The sequence below is a fragment of the Dinoponera quadriceps genome, unplaced genomic scaffold (assembly GCF_001313825.1).
Source record: "Dinoponera quadriceps isolate SergipeBrazil2010 unplaced genomic scaffold, ASM131382v1 scaffold1352, whole genome shotgun sequence".
NCBI lineage: Eukaryota > Metazoa > Arthropoda > Insecta > Hymenoptera > Formicidae > Dinoponera > Dinoponera quadriceps.
In genome coordinates this window covers 663,020-690,715 of record NW_014555567.1, presented here as the reverse complement: position 1 = coordinate 690,715, position 27,696 = coordinate 663,020, and the positions used below count along the sequence as shown (strand labels likewise).

The 27,696-nt window shown below is 44.3% G+C and overlaps 3 protein-coding genes across 5 annotated transcripts; 1 reads left to right on the top strand and 2 right to left on the bottom strand.

The window, feature by feature from the left end:
- Positions 1-785: 785 nt before the first annotated feature.
- Positions 786-6,766, bottom strand: LOC106744729 (cytochrome P450 6j1-like). 3 transcript variants are annotated; one of them, XM_014619724.1, is made up of 6 exons: positions 6,599-6,766; positions 3,599-4,166; positions 2,511-3,036; positions 1,828-2,049; positions 1,446-1,697; positions 786-1,284 (listed from the first exon to the last, which is right to left on the bottom strand). In XM_014619724.1, exons 2-6 carry the CDS (start codon positions 3,926-3,928, stop codon positions 1,115-1,117), a joined length of 1,500 nt encoding a protein of 499 aa, XP_014475210.1. In that variant the 5' UTR covers positions 3,929-4,166; positions 6,599-6,766; the 3' UTR covers positions 786-1,114. The 3 variants fall into 3 exon arrangements, with proteins under 3 accessions (XP_014475210.1, XP_014475209.1, XP_014475207.1); XM_014619723.1 differs by having other exon boundaries at positions 3,599-4,150; XM_014619721.1 differs by having other exon boundaries at positions 3,599-4,112.
- A 5,367-nt stretch (positions 6,767-12,133) lies between these two features.
- Positions 12,134-20,899, bottom strand: LOC106744666 (myosin-9-like). The gene is made up of 10 exons (XM_014619597.1): positions 20,632-20,899; positions 19,617-19,839; positions 19,117-19,291; positions 18,861-19,061; positions 15,774-18,149; positions 14,131-15,694; positions 13,654-13,740; positions 12,862-13,121; positions 12,654-12,731; positions 12,134-12,472 (listed from the first exon to the last, which is right to left on the bottom strand). Exons 1-10 carry the CDS (start codon positions 20,897-20,899, stop codon positions 12,134-12,136), a joined length of 5,571 nt encoding a protein of 1,856 aa, XP_014475083.1.
- A 2,115-nt stretch (positions 20,900-23,014) lies between these two features.
- On the top strand, positions 23,015-26,899 carry LOC106744664 (cingulin-like). The gene has a single exon (XM_014619596.1). It carries the CDS (start codon positions 23,015-23,017, stop codon positions 26,897-26,899), a length of 3,885 nt encoding a protein of 1,294 aa, XP_014475082.1.
- Positions 26,900-27,696: the final 797 nt, after the last annotated feature.

Here is a 27,696-nt window from a genome sequence, read left to right as displayed (position 1 = left end):
CACGCGATTATATAATACATATATAATGCATATATAATGAATGAAATTAAATTGACAGGTGTGTTTGTTGTAATTATTCCCACTTCGCAAAGGTCTACGAATATCGACAAATCTGACACATTCGACAGTAAATTCAATTAGATTATCATTAGTATCTTCGTATCATTCTAACGGTTACATCTGCGTTTGCATCTCTTAACTAATCAAAATCAAGTCACTTCTTATTTATCGAGAGATAACCGTAGACTCAAACACAGGCACGAACGTAACCAATAATCGCTAGTGTGACACAGTAGATAACATTCAGAAACTGAAACGCATATTTTCATAATAATAAAATTCAACATTTTACGTAACTTTATTACGTCTGCTATTAATTTATCTATTTCCTCAAATAGGAGCGACTGATTGACAACTGATTGAAAAAAGCTGTGAATAATTATTCAGTTTGTTAGATAATACAATACTAATAACTGAATATAAAAACTAAATAATCAAAAGTTTATAAGTTCTAAGTTATAAGTTCTAAGTCTGTTAAGAATTATATAGTGTTACCGGTAGAAATTGAAGGATAAACAGGAATGAGATAATGTCATAATATTAATCATAATCTATTAATTCATCATAATATTAATTAACATTTTCGACACAGATCAATATATATGCAAATATACGTATTATAACGAAATATTGTTTATTTTCCTTAAAAAATTCTTTTATTCATATTACTTATTATTATTTATTATATATATATATATATATATAATTTATAATGTTATTTTTTTATTATTAATATCGTTACATAATACTCTGTCTTTAATTTAGTTGAATTTTACGAGCAATAGAAAGAAGATACAGAACTACAAATTATCTTATCAAATAATCGAATTGTATTAAAGTATTAATACATAATGCCTTAAATACTCCTCGCACTTGAGAAAAACAAGCTTAACAACTTATATATATACATTCGAAATGTTATGCTTCTCGAGCAATTCTCATATAAGAAAAATATAACATTATATATTACATATGTAATATATGTAGACACACAAGCAGCGCTTATAGTAGCGGTTATATAAAAGTTATATAAAATCGTTATCACGAGTTTCGGTTAAAAGAGTTTAGTCAATTTGACATATATACCGTGCTCCGTCTGAAACATAAGTGGATGATTCCGACTAATGATGTGCGGAATCTGAGTTTTTTCGCAGACATTGATCTCAAAATTCAGCAGCACTTTTATAAGGCCGACTTTCGTTTGATATCCGGCGAACCTCATACCTGAAAATAACGCAGACGAAGTTAAATGCGATGTGATTGAACGGAGTGTCTCTATTTATCGAAACAAATCGGGGGTATCATCGAGAGAAAGGGAAAGATGGGAATTACACGCGAATATCGTGTTAAATATTGACGCGTAAGTTTTAAAAATTACAAATTACCGATGCAATTCCTCGGACCAGTCCCGAACGGCAGGTAATGCATGGGATTCCTCTTTCGCATGTTTTCATCGTTGAATCTTTCAGGATCAAAGACATCCGGGTTTGGGTAGATATTTGGATCATAATGAATGCCAAAGATGGGTATATACACTTTAACATCTTTATCTATGTTGACTTTGGTGCCCTCAAATGTGTAATTCTGCTGAGTATTTCTCGTGAGGAACATCACCGGCGGATATTTCCGGAGAGTTTCTGCAAATTTACAAAGAAAATTTACAAAGAACGTGAGAATCGGCAAAGGTCAGCGAGGCACAGAACGTGTGAGCTGATATAATTTTGTAAAAAAATCATTTGTAATAATTGTGAAATTATTCGAGCGAACCTTTGATTACTTGTTCCAAATAAGTCATCTCATTAACGCTGTTGTACGATATCACTCCGTCGTTGTTGTCGAGGACTTCTTTGATATTATTTCGCACTTTTTCCTGAACAACCAGATTCTGCGCCAACTCGTACATAACATTACTCATCGTCGTAGAGGACGTCTCGTAGCCGGCCGCGAAAAACACGAACAATTGGGCGGCAACATATGTGTCCGGTACTTCTGCGAAAGGCAATCAGTGTAATTAAGCGGACATTAGTGATTTGATTTGATCGAATAATGGTTCTATTAGATATCTAATCTAATCAATTGTCTATCAGATTATCTAATTAAAAATATTTAGGCTACGCTTTCGAATAGTCGACGGGTGTCAGATATCATTTAATTAATCAAACAAGATACTTTTTTAGGATACCATTTAATTAACCAATTAAGATGAAGAAACCTTCGGTTTGTTTTCGTTTATTTCTTTCTCTTTCTGATTGCTCAATTAGATACTATTTTATTTCCGTCGACTATGTTTTCAGAATGCAGTTTTAATCAGGAGGAGGAATCTTATCATATAGCAGGTGTTGTCTGTCTGTCGGCACGTGATAAATCACGTAGAGATATTTGAGGAAGATGAAAAGCAAGGGAGCGGTCGAGTTCTGTTAATTCAAGAATCGACGGGCAAAGCCACTTACGGTCGAGATCCAATCTATCGGGATGATCCTTAAAGTCTTTGAGCATGTCGATGATATCCTGTCTGTGCACGTTGTTCTGCTTTCTGTAATTTATAGTATTCATAACCATGGTTGTCATGATGTTTGTCACTTCCCGATCGTCAAGGATATTCCCAAACTGATCGTACAACCACGGAGTAACATCTCTAAATAGATTCCTGATCAGCGTCTTCGGAGTGACTTTGAAGATCCTAACGCCCAATTTTTGGAAGTCGCTCTCCTTTTGGTTCAGCGCATTCATCTCTATGCCGAAAGCGCACGATCCGATCACGTCGATGGTATATTTAGACGTCAGCTCCCGGCACTCGATGATGTCGTCTTTGGGCACGATCTCATGGAGGTGCCTCTCCAAGTGCTCGCCACACTCCAGCAACAAGTGAAACATGTCCTTCAACTTTCCGGACGTGAAGACGGGCGAGAGCCGCGTTCTTAATGGTCGCCATCTAGCACCGTCGATCCTGAAGAGATGCACGGACAGGGGTTCGGCCTATAAATTATGCATCAGTGTATCAGAAAGCGGGAATTACGTTAGAAAGTTCCCCCTCGAAGTTTCCGTGTGATCAACGCCCGGTCGGAAACTTATACGCCAGTAACTCCAGCAAGAGAGAAAGAGAGAGAGAGAGGTTGAGCCTAAAGTCTTTCCGCCGTACTCTCGATTTTTTAATTTACATTTGCCGCGATTGATACGCAATTGACCCAGTCGCAATTGACTGGCCACGTGTCGGTTTACATAATGAACGATTGCTGAGACGGTGTGAATTGCAAATCGTTGTAAATGTTCTTTCTGTGATTTTCCATCGCGATTCTACAACTTATATAATCGTTTGTGGTTTATCGGGTCTCGTCGCATTTTATTCTAAAACGTTCTTTTTGTTATATATTATTTGTTTTACTCTTAAAGCTTGTACATTATCTACAGCTGGAGGAAAGGGAGAAAGTTTATCTCGAGAGAGTTCATTGACTTACTGGCCAACGCGCGTGTGTGTATTTTGATAAAGAGAATGCGTATGTAATTATTTATTGCATTGTCGCGCAAAATGAAGCCGTACCTTTTCATGAACTCGAACGTCCCGCTCGGGAAAAGCGGTGAAGTCTTTGATCAACACATGCTTGATGAGCTCGGGATCCCTGATAACAAGTTTGGGCTGTCCTCTGAAGAACACACCGACCATCGCCTCGTCCGGATATTCCTCGTAAATTTTCCTCAAGTAACTACCCATACATATCTTGCTTAAAAGGTGGCTGGCGATGGTGCCAAACCACGGAATCGGTTTCGGTCCTTTGACACCACGAGACTTCCAATAGTCGAAGTCGGCAGTGGCGTAATAATAAAGTAACAGCAAAATCGCCACGCAAACACAGAGAATTTCTAATGCCATTATCGCCGATTTATTCACTCGTTACTTGATTATTGAGTTACTCGTCCTTTAATCGCTGTTATTTACGACCGGCGACGTTCCGCTTCCTTCCAACGCTGATATCAAAGTGTTTGCGAAGCGAAGTCAGTGACAATGACTCTCGGCAATTGAAAGGATTCTTGCTTCTCTTTTATCGCCGCACGTTCTGTGAAGCAGAGGTTCACGATGCGCTCACTGAGAGATCTGCAATGTACGACTACTGTCGTATCATAATACTCTAATATAGATAACTCAAATCATGTATCATGGTGACTTGCAAGATAAAGATTTATGCTGCCGATTTTTGTTTTAACAGGTGTTATCTATTGATAAAAGAAGTTCAAAGATACAGAAGAGGGGAAGAGCAAGAAATGATATGTTAATTATATCATTTAGGTCAATTCCAAAAAAAGAAATAGCTAATGTGATAACGTTTTCTGATTCTTTACGCAAATTACTGAAAAAGTTAATTGATGCCGACGTATTAGAAATACCCACGCTTGTTACGTTCAATATAATTACTAGCCTTCTTATTTCATAACTCGTGATGAAAATTTGGTTATCATTAGTATATTGTTGCATAGTTATTTTGTGATACATTTTGTCTGCACAAAAATGTATAACTCATGCGTGATGCCCTTAAAATAGTTAAAAGTTACAGAATAGGGGCGCAGGAAATTGCCAGAAGAAAAAGGCAGTATTTTTTTACTCAAAATGAATACCTTTTTTCTTGGACATAATTATATATTATCAGTCGCACAATGTTGATTGTATGACTGATAACATATGAACAAGCATGGGCATTTTTAATATTGTTAAGATGTTAATTTTTTAGATTCCACCGTTAGTTGCATGTTCGCAACTAACGGTCGAATCTATTTTTTTGATATTTTAACATAATTTGCATGTTTCACTTAACACTGTTTCCGATAATTTTTACCTAAAGACAGTATTAATTATGGAATACAAATATAAAGTTATATCACGGTTTACATACCGAAAATTTGTCGATGACACGACAAAAATACTTGCGCTGATAAAATTAAAAACATCTTGCGTTCAATGTAAAATTAACTGGAATCATTCTCCTGACTTGCTTAAATGCGACACCACTGTTTAGAGTTGTGTTCCACTTAACGCTCGCAACGATCGCGAACATTATTCTATCTTTGTATTCCCTGTACGTTGAACAGAAACAGAATGATGTTCTCGATCGTTGCAAGTGTTAAATGGAACTTATTTTAACGGAAAATTAACTACAGTTACATTTCAAGTGACATATAAATTACACATATTAATATGTTGCAAAACGCCTCAAAATTCGAGTGGAAGATTTCCACTACAAAAAAGTTTGCTAATAATTAAATCACAATATTTACGATTTTTTGCCCCGTGCGAATTTTGGATTTTTTGATGCGATGCGAGAAAGACGAGCAGGAACGCATACGACGATATCAATATTGTGAAGATTTTAATGAAATATTAAAAACGGTAGTCACGTTAACTAACACGTGACGTGTCCGAACAATTATTAAATATTATCCGTTTGCTGTCCCACACAAATTTATAATAGTTAATTTTAGATTACTTATCGTTTCCGAAATTTCATTTTAATTACAGAATTCCCTGAAAATCATTGGATCGCATATTAACGAATAGCAAACAAATAATTTATGACATGCTTTTCAAGAATAAAAATATGCTCCACTTCTGAGTGAAAATGAGACTTTTCTTCAAGATTGTGTAAATTTTTTTATGCTAATTAAACGATATGTTTACGCTGATAAAGATTACACAGCATACACACATACTGTAGATACATATATAATTATTGTTTGTAAATCGCACGCATAACATTAACTTACTATGCGAATTATAGATAACGTTTTTAGAACCGGAATGATTAAGATTACTGAGAAGCTCTTTCAAAGTAAGAAAATTCTTTATTCTTCATTCTTCATTCAATTCTAACATTCACTTCGTGTTGAGGTATTCGTATATACATCGTAGCTGTTAATTATTTTAGAAAACAATATGTCAATATTAAACGATAATATTGTTACGTCCTGGAGGAGGATGTACGCGAATACACGAGTACCTAAACGTACTCTACAGATCAGGTCAAGGATTGAAAGGGCCCGTTTACTCCGTTGCAAAATGTACATTTGGTGGTCCTTTATTCAGATCAAAGAACTTAATCTCTTTGGGATAGGATCATATGAGAGTGTTGAAAGGAGATTTCTGATTGAAGTAATTGAAAGAAAATAAATGAATAAATGTAAGCAATTTAGTTAAATTTAAGACATTTTAAATAAGGCAGTTTATTAATTATGCTAATAGCATAATTCACTTTTCATGTTGGTTAACAATATTGATGAGTCGATGGAAAGAGTTATTGTAAAATATGCAATATTTAAAAGATAAAACGGTTTATAAAAGATGAAGATTGAAAATATAACTTAATACGATCGGATCTGATGTAACGAGAATATTTATCATACTAATACGATACGAATAATATTATATAATACGGAATAATAATATTACATTGAAGTGCATGTGTACATATATGTGCCTAAGGAATGAAGTAGGATTGGAGTAATGAAGTTATTGGAAATTATGTATAAATATGAAATAAAAGTAGAGACTTACGACGCTGGCGGATCGGCTGTAGTGGGTGGTACGTAAAATATGGCACTGGTCAGTCGATTAACAAAAAAACGCTAACGCACGCATATAAAAATTAGTATAACTATGACTGTGATGGTAACTATGATAAAAAAACTTTGTATTGAATGTTGATTTGTAAGAAACTGAACGTAAAAGCAACGTAGAAAGAATGTTTGTTTAGAGAAAAATCGAGGTTTTTATAGTGGAAATTTGGTGTAAGTGGGGATGGTGACGTTTTTTTAAAGAAATTTATTAGAAATTCGTAGAACAGTGAAAATAATGCAACGTTGAAGATAACATGGTCTAAGTTTAAAGATAAGGGTGATAGCGATGCGTGTTAGCTCATGACATAGAGAATAGGAAAAAGTCTTTCATATGTTCTTTCATGATATTTTCCTATGTAACGGTCAATATGGTATATATTAACCTCTTCAGAGATGAATTTAAAATTTTTAATTTATGATCTATTCTAATGGAGTGCACAAAAAACAAACCTTATTTGCGAACCGATTTTGATATGTAGCCATCATGGCTTACTTTGATAACGTTTAATTTTTTAATTTCAAAAATTTTTGTAGTTATAAATAACGGAAATTTTTAAATAAAACTAAACGTACACATATGTGTCAATATCCCTGAAGAGATTAAGAAAAGAATTTTAGTCTAATACCTATTTTTAATTAAATTATACGAACTGAGATTTTTCCATGTAATAATAATTAACTAAATAGCGCACGCGCTTCCTTGTTCTAGTGTTATAAATTAAAATATATTTTATTATTTTATTTTTATTATTAATTAAAAGTTTACTTAGTCATTATCTTGAAATTCGATTTTGTAATTTATAATATATTTATAATATATTTATAATATATATTTATAATATAATATAGAAAATTTGTTGTAAAATTTGCGTTGTTTATTTGTTGTTGTTTATTTGTAGTTGTTTATTTAAAAGTACTGCGTGCGCTTTGTTTTCTATATTTTGCTAAGACTAATCTATAGTCCACGATTGAAATTTATATTATTTCAAGGATGAGTACGTAACATATTTTACAAAATGCTCGGTTAAACATAAATCAACCGTTTGAATTACCTATTCTCGAGGACTGCCGGTATTTAGTAGAATAATTATTGAACCTTATTCATTCTTTCGAAATGGCTTTCTCTTCGCTCTACTCATAAATCCTGAATCCGCTCAGTCGGAGTTTCATTTTCATATTTTTAATTGAATTCTTACACATTTCGTAAAATTACTATGACAATCGTCTGATATTTTCAAACACATATATTTTCACTACTTACTGCGTCGAAAACGTCTAAGTTTTATTTTAATATTATGCATATCGATTCACAAACAAGTAATTATATATGTAATCGACAGCACGTGTATTTTGTTGCGTAATCTTTATCTTTGCGTAAACATATCGTTTAATTAGCATAAAAAGACATTTACACAGTCTTGAAGAAAAGTCTCATTTTCATTCAGAAGTGAAGTAAATTTTTATTCTTGAAAGGCATGTCATAAATTATTTGTTTGCTATTTGTTAATATGCGATCCAATGATTTTCAAGGGATTCTGTAATTAAAATAAAATTTCGACATTCGAAAACGTCGAAATTTGAACCAAATAAGCGTCATTTGCGCGAAGTATTAATCTTTCACTAACAAAAACACAAGCATGCACATTTTACTGTGTAAAAGTATTTATACTTTCTGATGTATGTGTTTTGTTCTCAATGACGTTGTAATCTCCGTTTCTCATGATAAGACTATCGCATTTCTTTCAGGAGTCAACACAAACAATATTCATTTTAGCGAATGTGACTTGCTATTTCATTCAAGACAATTAAATATTACAATTGTAATAAAATTCGTAGTATGATATAATCTTATATCAGAGCCGATTATTGAATGAATATCAGCTCCAGTTTCACGCTCAAGAAAATAAATATTTATTTCGTCCGACAGAGTTATTTCATCGCGAGATAACTGTGTAATTTATAGTCTTCCCAACAGTTATATTTTAAGTAAATCGGAAAGTTCCGTCCACCTAGCGGCGAGTAGCTATAGCTAGAATTGTCGGTAACTCTAATGTCTAAACCAAACTTAAGTTTTTAGTTTTATCGTCTGTCAATAAAATTCAATATATAAAGGTATACATTCGCATCAATCACATTGTTTCTTACTGCATCGAAAATGTCGAAATTTGAGCCAAATAAGCGTCATTTGCGCGAAGTATTAATCTTTTGCTTCAAATGGAAGAAAACTGCAGTTGAAGCTCGTTGAATGCTTGTAGAAGTTTATGGTGATAGTGCTCCTTCCGATAAAACATGCAGAGAATGGTTTCGACGCTTTAAAAGTGGTGATTTTGATGTGGAGGACAAAGAGCGTTCTGGACGGCCAAGAGCATTCGAAGACGAAGAATTGCAGGCATTGATGGATGAAGACCCATATCAAACGCAAAAACAACTTGCAGAAGCATTAAATTGTGCTCAATCTGTTATTTCCGATCGTTTGAAAGCCTTGGGAAAGATCTATGGGGAAGGGAAATGGGTCCCATATGAACTGAAGCCAAGAGACATTGAAAGGCGAAAAACTATCTGCGAAATTCTGTTTGCTAGGCAACAAAGAAAGGGGTTTTTGCATCGAATTATCATTGGGGATGAAAAATGGATATATTTTGGCAATCCCAAATGTCGAAAAACCATTTACAACCCCGGCCAATCCTCAACACCGACACCAAAGCGAAATATCCACGAAAAGAAGGCAATTGTATTTGGTGGGATCAAAAGGGTGTAGTGTACCATGAGCTGTTGAAATCTGGTTAAACAGTTACAGGGCATCTCTAACGAGAACAAATTATCCGTTTGAGCCGAGCATTGCACGAAAAATGACCAGTATATGAAACGAGACAGCATAAAGTGATTTTGCTTTATGACAACGTTCGACCTCACGTCATAAAACTTGTCAAAGAAACGTTAGAAACACTTCACTAGGAATTGCGGCTTATTTATCAGACTGTGCCCCTTCTTCTAACTACCACTTGTTTCGATCGATGGCACACGTACTTGCTGAGGAACGCTTCAATTATTACGAAGACGTCGAGAAATGGGTCTCTGACTGGATAGCCTCCAAAGACGAGTCATTCTTTCGCCGCGGAATTTGCTTGCTGTCCGAAAGATGGGAAAAGGTCATCGCTAACGATGTACAATATTTTGATTGATGTACATTTTTATCTTCTTTCTTAAATAAAACCATATTTTTTGCAAAAAAACGGAGGGAACTTTCCGATTTAGCTAATATCCTTTGTGCAAATCCATGCAACGCCGTCCTCAAGTGTCAAGATGATCAAAACATATATTTTCATACGTTGTACATACACGGTATGAACATCATCTCGCAATCCCGTCATTAAACTATCGAAAGCGTAAAAATCGTTGAACTCTGTGGTTTATTGGATTGAGTCATCAAGGAATAGAGGTGTCCTTAAAAGGATGCATTAAAAGGATGCACATATTTTACAAATTATAATAAAGTATAATAATGGATAAAATAAACTATCAGGCTTCGAAAATATCGAAACTCGATTTCTTACATTTCCGATGTCTTTCGTTCAGATAGTAGTGTGTACAAAAGAAATAGATGTTCCTCTAATCATTTATCTGTTCTTCTCTCCAGCGAGCAACAGATTTCTACAGTTTAGCACAGGGAAGGCTCATTCCAGTACGCTATAGAGCTCAATAAAAAAATATATACAAATATATACAAATATATAATCATAATAAAAATGCGTAAAAAGGCGTCAAAATGTGCAGGAAACGAAATTGTAAACACGCAAAGTCGATTCAGCGCAAATGTCGCAATCTCCGAACGCGGAGAGTTAGTTCGTGCGTCTCGAAAAAGAATTAAAAAAAAAATAGAAGAGCGGAAGAGTGAAAAAGAAAGAAAGGGAGAGAAGAAAAAATAGAGGAAACAGATCCGGATAACGTCTTTTACAACCATCGATGCTGTCGGTACCGCGTTAATGCGACCGGCCGATCGCTCGCGTGGCCTGAGCTGGGCTATCGGCGTTTTACGACTTTATTTCAATTCTGCACGGTGGACACACGGCTAAACGGATTTCGACAATTCATTTACCGTTTGATCTACCCGCGCATTTCAATTATATGTTTACTCTTTGTCGGCGGTGTTCACCTTTCCATTGAGCCGCGCGCGCGCACGCGTCCGCGGTAGCCGCATCGATGAGAGGAACAGAGAGAAGAGAGAGAGAGAGAGAGAGAGGGAAGCCCAGGCAAAGTCGCGGGAACGGATGCGGTACGGTACAATTGAATTAATCTCGATCGAACAACGCGACCTCCGAAATGAAACGGGAAATCACGTTATCGCACGTGGCGGCGTGCGAGCACGCGCCGCGAAACAAGCGGCTCTCATTAGTTGTTATTGTTCGATCGTGATTAGTAACAAAACGCCGTCGCTGAATATGGTGCATTATGCAATTATATGTGTCTAGGAAATGATTATAGTTATTGAAATGATGACCGGGGTGAAGGGAACGCGGTGGACTGCCATGTTCGCATGTACAATGCAATGTGTATAATGTGGATTACAATAATTGAAGAATATATTATATTTCATTTCTTTTGCAACGTTTTGGCGGTTGTTTTAAGGGGTAAGGTTGTAAGGTGAAATAAATTTGATTCGATGAAATTTGCACTACGTATATATTGAAGTATTATATAACTGCTTGTGCAATTAGGAATAGAAAAATAGTAGTAAACAAGGCTCTTTGATGTACAATCAAGTTTAAAGAGAGAGGGCCAAATGAAATGCGACATATGTAACAACAACTGGATAAATGACTTCGTAACTTAAAATATTTTAATGACACTAAATGATCCGTGTTCTCAATGGCCCCCCTCCATTTAAATTAGAAAAAATTGACCATTCAAAAGCTGATATATATATATATATTTAAACACTTTTATATATCTTTTTTATTATATGTTTTTCTATTAAATTAACTGATGCATAAATATAGTATTAATAAAACAATTAAAAATATTTATATTTTCGTATTTGTAATATTATGTATTCATATGTTTATCTCAACTTTATTTTAAATTAACAATTATTATTTAGATGGTAAAATAAATATATAAGAACATAATTTTGCTTGATAAACACTAAATTTATGAGAAGCCTCCTTGATGTGCCACTGAAAATACCAGCACTGAGCTTCACAACCTCCTTAATCGTGAAGTCGCAGAGACCGAAGATTCACGTGGTTTCATAATTTAGTTTCGTTATTTTTAACCACACATACAATTATAATTCGTTTTGTATTACTCTTCATATATTGAATATCGATTGAACTCTCTTCAAACGTTGACGTCTTCTTCTTAATCTGCACGAGAAATAGCATAAGGGAGAGGAATTTCTTTCAGTATGACAAATTTTTTGGAGACGACTGTCGCCCTGTAAAATATCAACAAGTATGATTTAATCCAATGGACTTTACGTCGCACGGTCTATATTGAGATAGAGGGCCAGGTTGCGCTTTCTTTCGAGATTCATCCGGTCGGAGATTTGAATGAGGTTTGCCTGCTCAAGACGAAGAGCCTGTCTTAATTCCCGCAGCTTCCACCCCGCTTCAATCTGCTTCTCAGCTATTTGCTTCTGCAAGGCGGCGATTCGCCGGTTTAAAGCGTCGTAATCCGCCTTCAACGGATCGCCGTGGTCCCAATTAATCGTCGGTCGATCGTGGGCCGCAGGAGCGTCGTCCTCTTGCACCATACTCGAAGTCAACAGACAGATCTTGTCGTGTAGCTCGGCCAGTTGCGTGAGCGTCAGAGACTGCAAGATACGCGACACTACTTTGTTTTTATCACGTATCGTCAGAGAAAATCGTCGCGAGAATCCGCGCTCTCGCGTTTGTCCCCGTGACAACTCGCGAACCGGTGAAATCGGCGGTAGATTCGATAAATACAAGTATACGATGTCTCGTATCGAACGAAACCATCGTCGTCGCGCATACCTTCAGCCAAAATTCAGGATCAAAAGCTGCAAGCTCATCGCCATTATCCGCAATTTCGGTAACATCTACGCCGAGCCTCTGCAAACGATTCATTCCCGCTGTTAGCGCGCGACTCGGAAATTTCGCATTATCCTTCTTTTGATAAATCGTCAAACAAAGCGTGCCGACGTTAGACCGTACGATACGCTCGCCTGCGTTATGATCTCACCGATAAGTGCTTAGCGTATTTTTCCTTGTCCGTTCTGCACTCGTCGAGCAGCTGCAGCAGTTTGTCGATGCGACGTACATCCGTTTCCGCCGAGTAGATACACCCGGACAGTCTGCGCGATTCTTTTAATAATTCCACGATAGACGGAACTGTCCACCGCTCGATTTCGCCGAGCTCGTCGTCCAACGTTATCGGCATTGCGGGTTTCGTCGATGTTTCGCCGTCCACAAAGCATATGTAATCGCGTATACGTTGCACGGCTGTATCACGGAACATACAATACGACTTGTACGTAAAAATACGATTTGGAAATGAGACACGAGCTACTTTTCCGGATGTTGTAAGGAATAGCGACGATACAAATAACAAATTTGACGGCGACCTTTACTCGACAATGATAGAAAGAGATTAGTCTTCGATATTGGAAATTTCTGTTTTCTCTAAAAATAAAAATAGTGAATTTCTTTATACTCGAGAACAATAAAAAATGATAAATCAATTTCCTTTGATATTTCTCGATTCGTATGCGTTTCGTCGATGTTGTATAACCCATCTTTGCGGTACGATTCAATCAGATGAAATATTTATGTTACACATCCCCGGATTCCTATTATACTCCAGAGGTAAATTTAATATCCGTTATCTGCGGATTGATTTATCCGAATATTTAATTCATTAAGGCATTAACTGGTTTAGTTAGAAGTTACGAATAAGCACATTCTCCATGTATCCGCGCGGCATTACGAAAAATTGGCGGCGAAACAGCCGAGGGGATTTTAGCGCAAACTTTACCGTCATATTGCTTTTCAATCTGTTTCCTCAGTAATTCATTCGCCTTAACATAGTCGCTGCATTCATCCGCTTCTAGCGCAACGTCCTCTGGAATTACAAAGACGTTCCTTCTTTAGCGCGAACGTGGAACGAATCGAGTTCAATTGCAGCAAAAGAGGTTCTCGCGAAAAATAGCGCACCGAATGAAACGCATTTCACACGGTTAGTCTCGTAGTTTCGAGCAGCCGCGCGACAGAAATAACGAATGTATGTCAACGCTCATAAACGCGCGCCGGATAAATTCTATACAAATCGAAGGAAAGCTGGAGAAAAGCCGGCGACGAGAGGAACGGATGTCGACGGTTTGCCTCCGATCTGCAATTCGCCGAGTTGTTTCAGAGCTCGGCTTTTCTCCCGCCGAGGCAGCGATCCAATTCGGAGCGCGGCGCTCTGCGCTTCTAGTTCTTAAGGCGTTACTTTCGAAAAACCGCTCCTTACCAGTCGTCACTTTTAATCTTTTCTGATCGTCTTTCCACCTGTCCAATTCGTCCCTCATCCTGTCGCGTTCTTCGCTCAACTTATCGCTCTCCGATTTCAGCCGAACAATCTCGTTCTTCCGTAGATCATTCTCGGCCACGACACTCTGCAGATCCTCCCGCAACTGCAACGTTAAATCCTCCGAGACGGCCAACTCGCCCGTTAGCCGTTCGTTGTCCGCTCGGCACGCGGCTAAATCGTCTCGCAAATGAGCCACGGTCTTCTTCAAGGCTTCCAACTCCGCGAGAGCGGCGTTCCTGCCTGTTTTCTCCGCGTGCAGAGCTTCGGTCGCGCTATCGAGTCGCGCCCGTACGTCATCCCTCGCCAGCTCGACGGCTTGAACCTGAGCTTTCAATTCGCCCCTCTCTTTCTCGAGCTTCTCCTTCTCATCCGCCAGACCGCCGAGCTGTTTCTCCAGGGACTTGATCTTCGTTTCAGCATCCTCGCGTGTCCTCTTCAACTCGTCGATCTCTCCCCGCAGCGCGCCGTTCTCATTCCTGGACGTATCGAGATCCGTCGTCATTCTGTCGCGTTCGCTCTTCAACGCGACGAGGCGTTCACTCGCGTCGTTCAGCTTCCTCTTGGAAGTTTCGTTTACCGCACGCGTCTCATCCAGCTCCGCCTTCAGCGCCTTTAATTCGCCGCTTAGGACGTCCGCCTGCCTCTCGGCAGCCTTCCTCGCGGCTTCGCCCGACGCAACTTCTTTACCAAACCCACTCACTTCCGCTCGTAAACCGTATAACTCGTTCAGAAGCGCTTCCTTCTCATCCAGCAACGCGGCCGCCTGGTCTCGCAGCCTGTTCACCGTGTTCCCCGCGTCGATCGATGCCTTGTTCAGCTCGTCATTCGCTAGTTTAAGCGCATGAAAATTTTCCCGCAGCTTCGTCGAGTCCGCTTTCAATTTGTCGTTCTCGGATAGGCAAGCGGATAATTCCGATCGAGTTTCCTCCGATAATGCCTGCGCAGCAGTCAGACCGGACTTGAGACTTTTGATTTCGACTCTCTGCCCGTCGCCTTCGCCCCTCAGCCGGTCCACCTCCTTCTCGAATTTCCGTCGGTCTTCTTTCAAACTCGCATTCTCCAATTTTAATCCGGCAATTTCGGACGTCATTTCGCCCGAATCGCCCCTCAATTTGTCATTCTCTCGGGCTAACATGCTTATTTCCGACTTCAGCTTGTCATTGTCCGCTCTCACAGCCGATATCTCACCCTTCAGGCCCTCGAGCTCCTTCTTCGACGTTGATATTTCACGCGACAAACCGTCCTCTTTGCTTCTCATCCTGTCGTTCGCCGCTCTTAATTTCATCAATTCATCCTTTAACGCTCCAACTTCCTCCCTCGATTTAACGACCTCGTCGTTGATCCTCTCCAATTTCAACGCCATCTCATCTTTCGCGGACTTTTCGGCGAGCGAGGTCCGCTCAAGTCCTTTCGCCTGATTTTTGAGCTCCGCGAGTTCTCCCTCCAGCTTAATCTTCTCGTTTTTAAGATCAGCTATCTCCTTCCCTAACGCCTTTCGCTCGACCTACGGAATTTCGAGGAGATCATTATCGGAGACAGAGTTACGCGCGGAGCAGGATCTATGCAACTAATTATCTCTCTACCTGGCAGCTGCTTAAGTTCTCCTTCGTCTTCTCATTCTCGGCGTGTGACTTATCCACTTCTATTTGGAGTTTGCAGTTTTCCATCTTCCAATACTCGATATTCTCCTCCAGTTTAGGCACTCGCGATCGCAGGTCGGAAACAGTCCGGCTCAGGTCGTCGATCTCGCTCCTCATCTCGGCATTCGTGGCTCTCAGGCTTGACGATTGCTCGCTCTGCAACGACAATTCACCCTTGAGGGCGTGCCTCTCTTCCTTCAGGTTATGATTCTGCGCCTTCAGCTCATCGATCTTCAAGATCAGATTCTTCATCTCGCTCTTCAGCGCCGCTAATTCTTCCTGAATGTCTCGTTTGGCGGCGGTCTCCGCGCTTAGATCCGGTTTCAATTTCTCGATCTCGTTCTGCAGTTTGCGCCTGTCACTCTCCAAATTAGTCAGCTGAGGCTCGAGAAACTTAACCCGGTTCTCGGCGTCCCCGAGTTGCACTCTCAATTTGTTCGCCTCGTCGGCCGATAAGTCCATCTGTTTCTTCAATTCGTTCATCTCTGCTCTTAGCCTATCATTCTCGTCTCTGCGACCATCCGTTTCCATTCTGACAGTCTCGCGTTCTACTTCCGCACGGTGAATGTCCTCCCTCAGCCCTTCGTTCGTAACTCTCGCCTCCTTCAGTTCATTATTTAACCCGGTTATTTCTTTCCGCGAATCTGCAACTTCGTTATTTGCCCTCGCCAGGTCCTGCCTCATATTATTTATTTCTTCCTTCAGCGATCCCATTTCGAGCGATAATTTCGTTACTTCTTCTTGCCCATCAGCCGCCTCTCGTAGCAATTTGCCGTTCTCCGATTTCAACTTCGCCATTTCGCTTTGCAGAGCATCGAAGTCCGCGGATAATTTGCTATTATTTACATTAGCCTTCCCCAATTCCTCCGTAAGGACTCTGTTCTCCGCTTGAAACTTTTCCAATTGTACCGTCGCGTCATCTAACGCTACATTTGTCCTAGACAAATCGTCTTTAAGAGCACTCGTAACAGCAGCACTTTCGTCCTTCATCCTCCCCGTCTCTCCTAACAGTCTATCAAGATCATTCTTTAATGCCGCCGCTTCGCGCTTTAACCGATCCGTCTCCTCCGTTCGCTTCTGCAATTCCTTCCTTAAGTAACCGTTTTCAGATAATAAATCATCCCCCTTTGCTTTAACGTCATTATACTCGTCCTTCGCAGACTTCAATTCCTTAATCATGTTATCAAGATTGTTTTTCAAGGCAACATTTTCTTCTTTAAGTTTGTTAGCTTCCGTTTTAGCATTTTCCAATGCCTTCTTCAAGAATTCATTCTCAGCCTGGAGACTATGCAAATCGTCTCTCGCACCGCCCAGATCTTTTTGCGCCGCTTGAGATTTTCCTTCCGAGAGACGCAGTTCAACGTTCAGCTTATCGATCTCTTTCCTCAACTCGTTATTTCCCTCTTCTGTCCTTAACAGTTCCTGCCGTGTTTTTCGAGCTCGCTCGTCTAATGACGCATTTTCAGCTCTCAACTGGTCACGCTCGGACACCGTTGTCTCGAGACCTTCCTCCAAGGCTGCGATTTCGCGCCGCAACTTGTCCACCTCCTCTCGCAGAGCGTTGTTTTCACCTCTGCTGCGGTCCAATTCGGCCAGCTCTTCGATCATCCTCCGCTCGTCTTCGTGCAATCCGTCCAATTCTGCGGACAGGGCCGCGTAATCCGAAGCTGCGCGCGCGTTCTTCGACACCAATCTCTCGTTCCGTTCCTCCGAGCTCTTCAGCTTCGACTCGAGATCTGCGACCGTGTCTCTTAATTCGTCGTTCTCAAGCTGCAGCTCGTCCATTGCGTCGCGAAGCTTCGCATTGTCACTTAGCAGTTTGCCCGATTTCGTCTCGCAGTCCCCGAGATTGTTCCGCGCATCGGCCAACTCGCCCCCGAGTTTCTCGATCGTCGCGTGCGCGGCGTTCAGCTCTTTCCAACATTTCGCCTTCTCGCCGCTCAGAGTGTCTATTTCGGTATTCCGGGCCTGCAGACTGTCATTCGCCTCTGCGAGCGCGGCCTTAAGCGCCACCGAATTCTTCTGCAGGTCTTGTATTCTGCTCGATAATTCCTCGTAGTCGGCGCACCGCTTCTCGAGCTCGGCTATTCGGTCTCCGCTCTCGGCGAGCTGCCGCTCCGACCGCTCCGCGCGCGTCTTCAGCTGCTCCGCCTCGTTCCTCAGGATCGTATCCTGCGCGGCGAAAGCTTCGAGCTTAGCCTGCACGACTGCCAATTTCTCGGCGTATTCGTGCTCGGCTCTCTCCTTTTGTTCCAACAAAGTGACGATCTGATCGTTCCTCTCGGACATCACGTCCCGCATCTTCTCCAGCTCCGTAATCTGCGAGCAAACACGCGCGAATATCACCTGCGAATACCGTCACTCGCGGCGCATGAACGCGTTTTTCCACGTGCTCGTCCGATCATCCGACGAAACGAGAGTCCACGAGCGAATCTCGTCGAGTGGAACACACGTGGAAGAAAAGAAAAAAGGAAAGTTAGCCTCCACAGCTAAAAACTAGTTATCCATGTGATACAGTTGAAATTTAATTGCCCGAACTGGTTTCCAGCTGTGGGAATTCATCCTTTCTCGCCGTGTACGACTGTAGTCACAGCTGTGTGTACGACTATCGTTATATACTGAATGAGAATATTGCTACATTCAATTAAATATTCGCTAAAGATTATTGAAGTAACTTTACTTGAGGATTAAGTAAATATTAGTTGAATGCAGCACACTGAAAGATAAAAATGCTTTCTCGAGTAATATTCACTTAATTCAAGTAATTCAAGCAAAACAATTACTCCAATAGACTTTGGCGAATATTTATTTAAATAAAGCACTTTTTTCTTTCAGTGTAAGAATTAACTTTCACGGCTAAAAACTAGGTCTGGTAATTAAATTTCAGTTGTATTATACGGACAGCTAGCTCTTAACTGTGAAAGCTAATTCTTTCTTCCGTGCGTTCTTCGTGACACTTCGCTTGCGCGGCTAACTGCAAGCAACCACGAAAACGGAGAAGTAAAGCGTGATGCCGTATCATCGGGAAGCCTCATAGCTGACGGTCGTTCGATCCAAGCCTACCTCCGATTCGGGAACGCAGCGTTTCCGCTCCTCCAATTCGTTCTGCAGAGCCTCCGCATGAGCCGTTTTCTCCTTCAATTGCGCCGTCAGTTCAGCCACGAGCTCTTTACAGCGCCGAAGCCGATTCAGCAACGCCGACCTGTCGAGCTCCTCCTCGTCCAGCGCGGCCTTCAACGGATGACGAATTCGCGTTAGCACGGCGTTAGCGCTCACGAGAGCAGACGAGACAGTTCACTAGATCCTCGCGGCTCTTTGAGACCGGCACCTGTTGATCGGCCTTCTGACCATCTTTCATTAACTCACGAAGCTTCGCCCTCAAACGGTTTAATGCAGCGCAGGAAGTATCCTCTTCGGCTTCCGCCAGTTTCAACCTCAGACACGATATCTCGTCTCGCATTCTGTCGTGAGAGATCAACATTTTGCGTGTAATTACATTGACGTGGCCCGGCTTAATGAAGATGGATGGTTGCCGAAGAATATCGAGAGCGAACTGTGATTAATGTTCTTGTGCGAAGATGTATATAACTTCGCGAAACGTAGCAAACGGAAAGCTCTCGGTCCGGGAGCAATTTTTTTTTTTATGATTAATTCGATATTAATTGTACCGCGATTTAGCGTTCTCTCCCTTTCGGGACGGGATTACCGCCTCAGCGTTTCCCCTTCGATTGAATCGACACGCGGAGAGACGTCTCGGCGCGAAATCAATCGACACTGCGCGCTTACTGTTTCTTCTCGGCGGCGAAACGTTCTCTCAGCGCCGCTTTTTTCTCCCTCGCGTATTTAACTTCCTCGCATGGATCGTCGCAGCAATCTCGTTCGGCGAGGGTCTCCTCGAGGTCGCGAACTTTTTCCGCCAGTTCCTCATTTGCATTCTGCAGCCTCTCATTTTCCTCGCGGTAGTGCACGTGCAAGGGATCGGGCGCCAATATCTCGTTAGGCTTCGCGCCTACGTACAAATCATTTGATACGTCTGAAGTATTCCGCCGAAATCATCGAACGTCCTTGTATCTTAATCATTTTTCCTCTCATGTTAAAACGAAAACGCAAGTCTGCCGCGATACCGCGTATACCGGTGTAAATGCAAAATTGAGAACCGATGCAAAATTGAAAATGAAGAATATTGGAATTTTTTTCAATAACGACGGTATCGATCGACCCACTTAGCTTAACTGAAAATAAAACATTTAGGGAGAAAAAAATTAGTCTTAAATCAATGATAGATATTCTCGTATGTAAGCTCGAGAATATTATAATGTTATAAGAAGATATTTAATTTTGAATTGAATAATATTAAAAGTTTCTAATATTCTTACTTATATATGAAAATATCCATTACTGATTTAAGACTATTTCTTCGTGCATAAATGTTTTATTTAGTTAAGCTAAGCGGGTCGATTGATTATTTCGAGACTAATCTTTTCCATGTGTATATAATAAAAAAATCGTAAAAAGAAATATCACACACATTAAAGAAACGTCTTTATTCTAGATTGTCTTACATAGTCCATTAAGCAGGAATCAAAATATCCACGATTTAGGACGAATCATCTCCGCCATGCTTTCTCACGCAGCACCACCCTGCAACTAGGACGCGCCGAAAGCAAAAGAAAGAGAAAGAAAAGCAGTGCGACACGGCGTTACGGCTCTCGCGTGGCTCGCGAGTCAGGCAAGAAACGGCGGTGAAGAAGTAATAAGGAGCGGGGGAAATTCGGCTATGAAGTGGATCATCGAAAGATACCGAAAGATTGTAGGGCTTGTTTCAGAGACCTATTTTCGCTCTCGAGCTGGAGCCGCTCCATGCGCCACTTCTTCATCTGGCACTTCATTACCGTCAGTTTTCGCAGGGCGAACGGGAGATCGTACAACGCCCATTCCTTCGCGTTGTCGTTAAAGGGATTGTAATGACAGCAACAGCACGGCTCGCACGGCGGTTCGACCGGTTTCTTCGCCGGCGACGATGCGTGGCATCCGCACGGGCAAAACGGCGGCGCGTATCGATCTTCCATGACCTGCCGCAATTTCGAGGACCCGCTCTCTCACAATCTCGTCAGTGCGCTTGCATGACGCCGATTTATTCCCGAAGCGTCCACGTCCCGCCGGTCTTCGCGCATACACACACAGACGCACGGAGTCGCATAGAAAATTTTGAGGTTGCTCGGTCTAGCAGGCGCACCGTCTCGCGCTTCCCTCAATATTACCGGATCGGAAAACAGATAATTTATGGATTCAGGTTGTGATTCGGTGTATAACGGTGCGACAAGCGACTCTGCTGGCTCTGTATTTTTGGCGTTCTTTAAGCAAAAAACCTCGCCCTCCACTGAAATATCGGACGCGAAATGCCGAGAGGTTAAACGGAAGCTCGAGGCGCGAGACGTTAGTCATATCTTCGCGCTCGGTCAAAATTTATTCCGACGATTTTAATACGGCAGGAGGGAATATAGGCAGGGGGGGGGGTCGATAACTCGAATTATTAATGTCGAGCCGAACGGTTTATTNGGAATATAGGCAGGGGGGGGGGGTCGATAACTCGAATTATTAATGTCGAGCCGAACGGTTTATTCTCTCTCGGAGAAGAACGATGTGAGCTCGAACGGTATGCACGCCCGACGCCGCGTTAATAACAGAGCGACATCCTTCACGTGCGTACCGAGGACATCTAAGTTGACGTATATATATATATATATATATATATATATTAATAATTGCGATTATATTTGTGGGAAATCCGAGAGACTATCATCAGCGACTGCGACGGCGGCGGCTTATGGCAGCCTCGAGGAGATGGAGACATTAGGACACGCGCATTATTCACCAACTTTCCCCTCACGAAGTTCGCGCGCGCGCGCGCGCCCCGAGAAACCGGAAGTGCCGGTTACGTACGACCCACATAATTAAGCGGTCGCTATAATTGAATCGCGCGCAGTATGCTCTCGGCGAGTCCTCGTTAGAACAGTCTTATTAGGTGTTCTGATATTGAGGAGCCGCGGCGGCGCAGCGATACTGAACGCTTCTTAAGTTTCGAGAGTTTCGAGAGCACTTGGACCACGGTTCGGTTCCGTTCAAGAACTTATCGAGGGGCGGGGGCGGGGGGAACGGAGGGCCCGTCATCAATTAAATCTGCGCGGTAATTGCAAAGGAAGGAGGAAAACACGGCAGGCGCGCGCGGGGCTCCGCGGGAACTTCGCCGGGGAACTTTGCGCCCCTTTTTGCCCCGGCGTTCGCCGCATTGCTCCGCGCAAAATCAGCGTTTCATTAATCGAATCGGCGTAACGAAACAAGCGTGCTCGTTCTCGGACGGTTGGGAGGGGGGTGGGGGAGGTATATAATAAATATACAAACTTGTACGAACGCGCGTGTTAACGCGTTGAAAAGTTCAGGAGGAGCGCGCACTACACTTGAAGGTATCTCTTTACCTTCGCAGCCGCGCCGCACGCGCGTGCGCGAAAATCGATTGCTCGCCCACAGACGCGCATTCGTGCCCCCTTCGTGGATGTTTCGGCACAATATGCGCGCAAAAATTATCAAGTAACACACACACGCAGAAGAAACGTGAAAATTTCGCCCGGAGCCGCCCCGCGGTTGTTACCATGACACACGTACGTTTTAATAAAAACCGCTAATGAATATTTACGTGTAACGTCCATCGACATCGATATTATATATTTATGAAACAATGCACAACGCTAACCGCAACGGGATATTCGCGGAAATTAATTAATAAGAGCTCGAATGAAAATTTCTATAAAAAAAAAACACTCTTCACACACCGGAGACTTGATGAATAATTTAATGGATATATTAAAAATTCGCCGTCCCTTCTCGCGTGCGCGCAGGAAGTTAACTTTTCGCATTGGTCAGATATCGATGTTTGGCGTTAATTTCATTACCGTGCTTACCGCCCGCTCGTGCCGCAACGTCATATCTCCAACATCATATCTCAATATTTATATAATCGTCGAATTAAGAAAGCGAGATGAGACGCAGATGATGTAACGAAGATAGCGCATCGTGCGTTACTTTCGTTCCGTCATGCGTGTTCCTCCGGACCGCGCGTATCCGCCACACATTCGTCGTAATTCATAGATTCACCACCTGGCTGGGAAAATTGAGGAAGTAGCAAAATGAGCGAGCGATACCTGGACGATTACCTACCGGTGATGGCGATTGATGTCGCCGTCGAGGAGAAGGCCAGAGTCGCCGAGATGGCGGCGGCGACCCTGCGCAAGCTGCACAACGTGATGCAGCAGATGAAGAACTGGCGGGACGGCAGCGTGAGACTGAAGAGTAATATCTGGCGGATGAAAATGGTCCTTCGTGCGGATGACAAGAATGGAGACGATAACCAGGAGACCGACCCTTTGATCGCGCATCAGAGGGCGGAGATTAGCCGGTTGGAGGAGGCGAACGACGCTTTGGGGAACGAAGTGGCGAGTCTGAGGCGCGTTCTCACGCAAGCTGAGGTGGATAACGCGTGTATCACCGGCCACGAAGCCGGGGATGAAGTGATCGGGGCCGAGTCTCCCGACGAGAAGAAAGGGGAACGACGTTCGAATGAGATTCCGTGCCGGAAGTGGCAGCAGCGGTCGAAGGAAGAGGAGACCGAAGAAACGCGGTTGATTCTGAGGCGACTCGGCGACAGGCTGGAGGAGTTCAAGATAGGCGATCGCGCGTTCGAGGCGATGATCAAGAATACGGTGGGCAGGGTCGTCGAGACGATCGTCAGCCTGTCGGAGGAGCTCGTGAACGTCCACGAGGACCTCTGCCGATTCAGGAGGAAAAACAAGAATCTGCATCGCAAACTGGGCCGCCTGAGGGCTATGCTGCGCTCGCGGAGCGGCAATAGCGCGGAATATCGGAGGAGGATCGGCGAATTGAAGAAGCTCGCGGAGCAACTGGTGGCGGGGATGGCTCGGTTGAAGATGATTCGCGAGAACTGCGACGGCAGCTCGAACGCCGCGGACATCCCCGACGTGGTCGCGCACGTCGGACGGCTGATGGACGACTTGAGGAACAATCTGAAGAGCGAGCGCGAGGCGATGATCGCCGCCGGCGATCCGGATCGCTTGAGGTACATGAAGAAGGTGGTCGATCTGAAGATAAGCCTGAGAATGTTGGCCGTGGGACTCAGGCGATCGGATTCGTCGATGCGGCCCTTCGGGAAGGAGAGGCACGCGACGGCTTCTCTGCTGAGCGGCTTCTTGGCGAAGATCGACACCGAGATCGGCAAGCTGAGGGTGACACCGATGGACAGGTACTGCAGGATCGGTGGCGTCAGCGGCGCACGATTCATGAGGAAAGTGACGGAGCTCGAGGACATGGTGAGGAAGTCGGCGACGGTGATCGCGGAGAGGCCGATGCGGGAGCTCGGCGAGTGGATCGAGCGACTGTGTCGCAAGATGCAGGATCTCGAGCTCTTGGACGACCGCGCGAGCTTGCGGATCGGCCGCCTCGAGGCTTCGATCGTGCGGATGAGGCTGCAGCTGGCGGAGAAGGACGAGCGCGTTCGCGCGCTCGGCGACCAGTGCGCGAGCGTTAAATTAACGTCGGAGGAGGAGCGCGGTAAGTACGAGAGGATCGTCGCCGAGGCGCATCGCGAGAACGAGCGTCTTCGCGCGGACGAGCGCGAGCGAGAGATATCGGAGCTGTCGCGCGTGCACGCCGAGATGCGGCTGACGACGGTCGAAATTGACGCGTTGAGGAAAAAATTGCGGGAGCTCCGCGATGACAAAGAGGCGCTATTAGGGGAGACGGAGAGGGCGCGCAATATCCTCCGCGAGCGAGACAAAGAAATTGCGAATATTATTACCGGGCGGGACCCGCTGAGAGCAGTCCTCGAGGCCGAGGTAAAGGACCTCAAGACGAAACTCGGCGTCGCCTCCGACGAAAATGTTAAACTGAAAAGTATAATTGGCGGACTTGGGAAGCGGCGGGAGCGCCAACGACCGGAGGACAAATTGAAAAGTTCGGCGAGCGAGAGGAGCGACGAGCAGCGGCGGTGGCGGCGGGACAATGGCGAGGGCTCGCGGGAGGACCGCGCGCGAAACCTCGGGGACGAATTAGAGCGACTGAAAGCCGAATCAAATGAGTCTAAAATAAGGTTGGACGAGGCGAACGGCCGGATCGAGCGTTTGGAGGGCGCGCTGGCCGAGGCGCTCGGTGACAGGGCGAGGCTGCTGGCTGAAGTTTCCGATTTGAAGTCTAACGAGCAGTCGTTGACGTATCGATTGAACGTCCAGACGTCCGCCGGCGAGCAGGCGGCGAGGGAATACGAGAGGGCGAACAAAGCGTTCGAGGGCGAAGTCGAACACCTTCGGGAGGAGAAAGAACAACTCGAGGCGGAGTTGTCGGAGCTGAGGCTCGAGAAAGGATCGCTGGCCGAATCGATGGCCGATGCCGATAACAAGTGCGCCGCGTTGCAGGAGCGAGTTAACGGATTTCGGTCCGAGTGCGACGGCCTTCGCGGGGAGGTGACCGAGGCCGAAGCCGTCGCGGGGGATTTGCGGCTCGAGCTGGAGAGGGCACGCGCCGCGCTCGAAGACGCGGCCGTCGAAGCGGCGCGACTCAACGCGGACAATTCCAGTCTCGCCGGCGAGCTGGACCTTCTGCGGGCGGCGCGGAGCGCGGAGGTGGACGACCGTGTGCGAGTGCTGTTGGCAGAAAAGAACGAGCTGGCGACGCGTATTAACGAGCTCGATGATGAGAACGCCGGCCTGCGAGATCGGTTGAATAAGGCGAAAGCGGAGAATGAATATTTTTCCATGGAATTGAATAAATCAAGAGTCGAAAATGACAAAGCGGGGGCGAAAAACCGCCTGCCGCGGGTCACCCGCGACGTAGGGTGTAAGGCGAGCGAGGGGCTGAGGGGCGAGCGGGACGAGGCCAGGCGACGACTTAATGAAATCGGCGGCGAAATGGCCGGCGATCGACGGAAAATCCGACGAACCGCCGACGAGCGCTCGGCGACGCCGCCGGCCGCCGCGTTACACCGCGAGAATAACGATCGCGAGGGTCACTCGAAGGGAATCGATACGCCGCGGTATCCGCTTGCGAAGGCCCGATTCGCGGACGCTCATAACAAGGTACGGCACAAGCAGGATTGCTCGGATGCCGTGCGAACGGGCATGAAAGTCGAAATTGGCGAACAGAAGGATGACGAAACGGCGCTCAAAGCTGAATCTGATACGTGTGCGAGCCCTGATAACAAAGCGAAGATCAAACAGGAGCCGAAGGCCGGGCCGAAGAGGCCGAGAGTCGAGAATAAGGCTTTGAAATTGGAGTCGGCGAATTCGGGGTCCGAGAAGGCCGATGTTGCGATGGAACTGGCGTCGTGTGCCGAGGTCGAGTCCGGAAGTCCGATACGTTCGGGGGAACTCGGCGACGAGGAAGTCATCGACTGCCTCCCTTCGAAACGACGCGAACTCGTGAATATCCGTTACGCGCGACGGATGAGTAATTATGCCGGTTATTCCGGCGACTCCAAGATGTTGGGTGATAAGGAAGGGTCTCGGCTGTCCGATATCGATCAGCTCGAGGTCGAGAATAGAGCGCTGAAGATGGAAGTAGATGTTCTGCGTGGTGTTCTCGACTTCGGGCTGACAGACAGCGAGAGGATGCGGAGGGATCTCGCTGAGGCGAAGGAGGAGATTCGCGCTTTGAAATCGGAGTTGATGAATCTTAGGGACGAGAGAGCGAGCCTGAGGTCGCGACTCGACTCGTCCGCCGAAGAATTAGACGGACTTAGGTCGGAAAGGATGGCTTTGAAGGACGAGCTCGTCGCTTCGAGGAAGTCGAACTTCGATTTTAGGCTCAAGACGAACGATCTGCGCAGCGTCGTCGAGAGATTGAAAGGGACGAACGCGAGACTGGAGGACGGCCTGCGGAACGCGCTGAGGGAGACGAGCAACGCGGCATCTCCGAAGCTTTCTTCGACAGCGGCCTGGGAAATATTTTCCGAAACATCGGCTGCCGCGCGCCGGCAGATTTACGGGCAATCGAGAACCGACTGAATCGCGTACGTTCCTACTACTAAGAATTCTAGACCGCAATCCACCGAAGAGGATCCGCAACGTATGGAGGGACAAAAATAGATGGTCGAGCCCGGAAACCGATAAATACACACACGGCTAACGCCAACTACACGCGCCGCAACTTATCGAATTTTATCCTATCCTCATCCGCCTCATTAACCGGCGAATCACTCTCATTAATCTCGATCGAGGGAGCAGCGGCGCAATCGAAATACATTCGTACGGAAGGGGTGGTTCGCGTCGCGTTTGCGCGCGAACCGAATAGAGCCCGCAAATACATCTTTATATCACTTCAAACAGACACACGCACACACGCACGCACACGCTTTATCCGCTTCCTTTGCCGCCCGGGAGTTTTATATAAACGGCAATTCTTCTGAAATTCATGAAGGTAACTCGTATCCTCTTAGGCGAGCGCCAAGAATTGTTTTAAGGGAGGGCCGACAAAACCTCCTGGAAGCGCGCAGCTACTTCATCTTCGGCTTTTAGAGCGACGAATAGTTAGAACCAAACGGGACGATGACAACGGTCGGTGGCGTGACGACGGTAAAGACGGGGCGGTATCGGTGGAGCGCGTAATAATGCATTAATCGCGACGTGCATGTCTGGCCATTATCGCATACTTTACGACGGCGACGGCGGCCCCGCCGTCGCCGTCGAAAACCTTTGTCTGAGATTATTTCAGCAAAAAGCCGTAGCTCGCTTTTGCGGACATAGTTGGCGCTCATCTATCATTCCCTCAGGTTGCCGGAGTGCGACGTGGCTCGTCGCAAGTG

What these genes read in the sequence shown, in the direction of transcription:
- LOC106744664 (XM_014619596.1), top strand. Translation starts at nt 23,015, where the DNA reads ATGAGCGAGCGATACCTGGACGATTACCTACCGGTGATGGCGATTGAT.
- LOC106744666 (XM_014619597.1), bottom strand. Translation starts at nt 20,899, where the DNA reads ATGGAAGATCGATACGCGCCGCCGTTTTGCCCGTGCGGATGCCACGCA. An exon ending in GATTGAAAAGCAATATGACG is followed by an intron (nt 13,122 to 13,653) that starts GTAAAGTTTGCG and finishes TCCGTGATACAG; the next exon opens with CCGTGCAACGTATACGCGAT. An exon ending in ATCCTGAATTTTGGCTGAAG is followed by an intron (nt 12,473 to 12,653) that starts GTATGCGCGACG and finishes CGTATCTTGCAG; the next exon opens with TCTCTGACGCTCACGCAACT.
- LOC106744729 (XM_014619724.1), bottom strand. Translation starts at nt 3,928, where the DNA reads ATGGCATTAGAAATTCTCTGTGTTTGCGTGGCGATTTTGCTGTTACTT. An exon ending in TTTGGAACAAGTAATCAAAG is followed by an intron (nt 1,698 to 1,827) that starts GTTCGCTCGAAT and finishes GTAAATTTGCAG; the next exon opens with AAACTCTCCGGAAATATCCG. An exon ending in TGGTCCGAGGAATTGCATCG is followed by an intron (nt 1,285 to 1,445) that starts GTAATTTGTAAT and finishes CGTTATTTTCAG; the next exon opens with GTATGAGGTTCGCCGGATAT.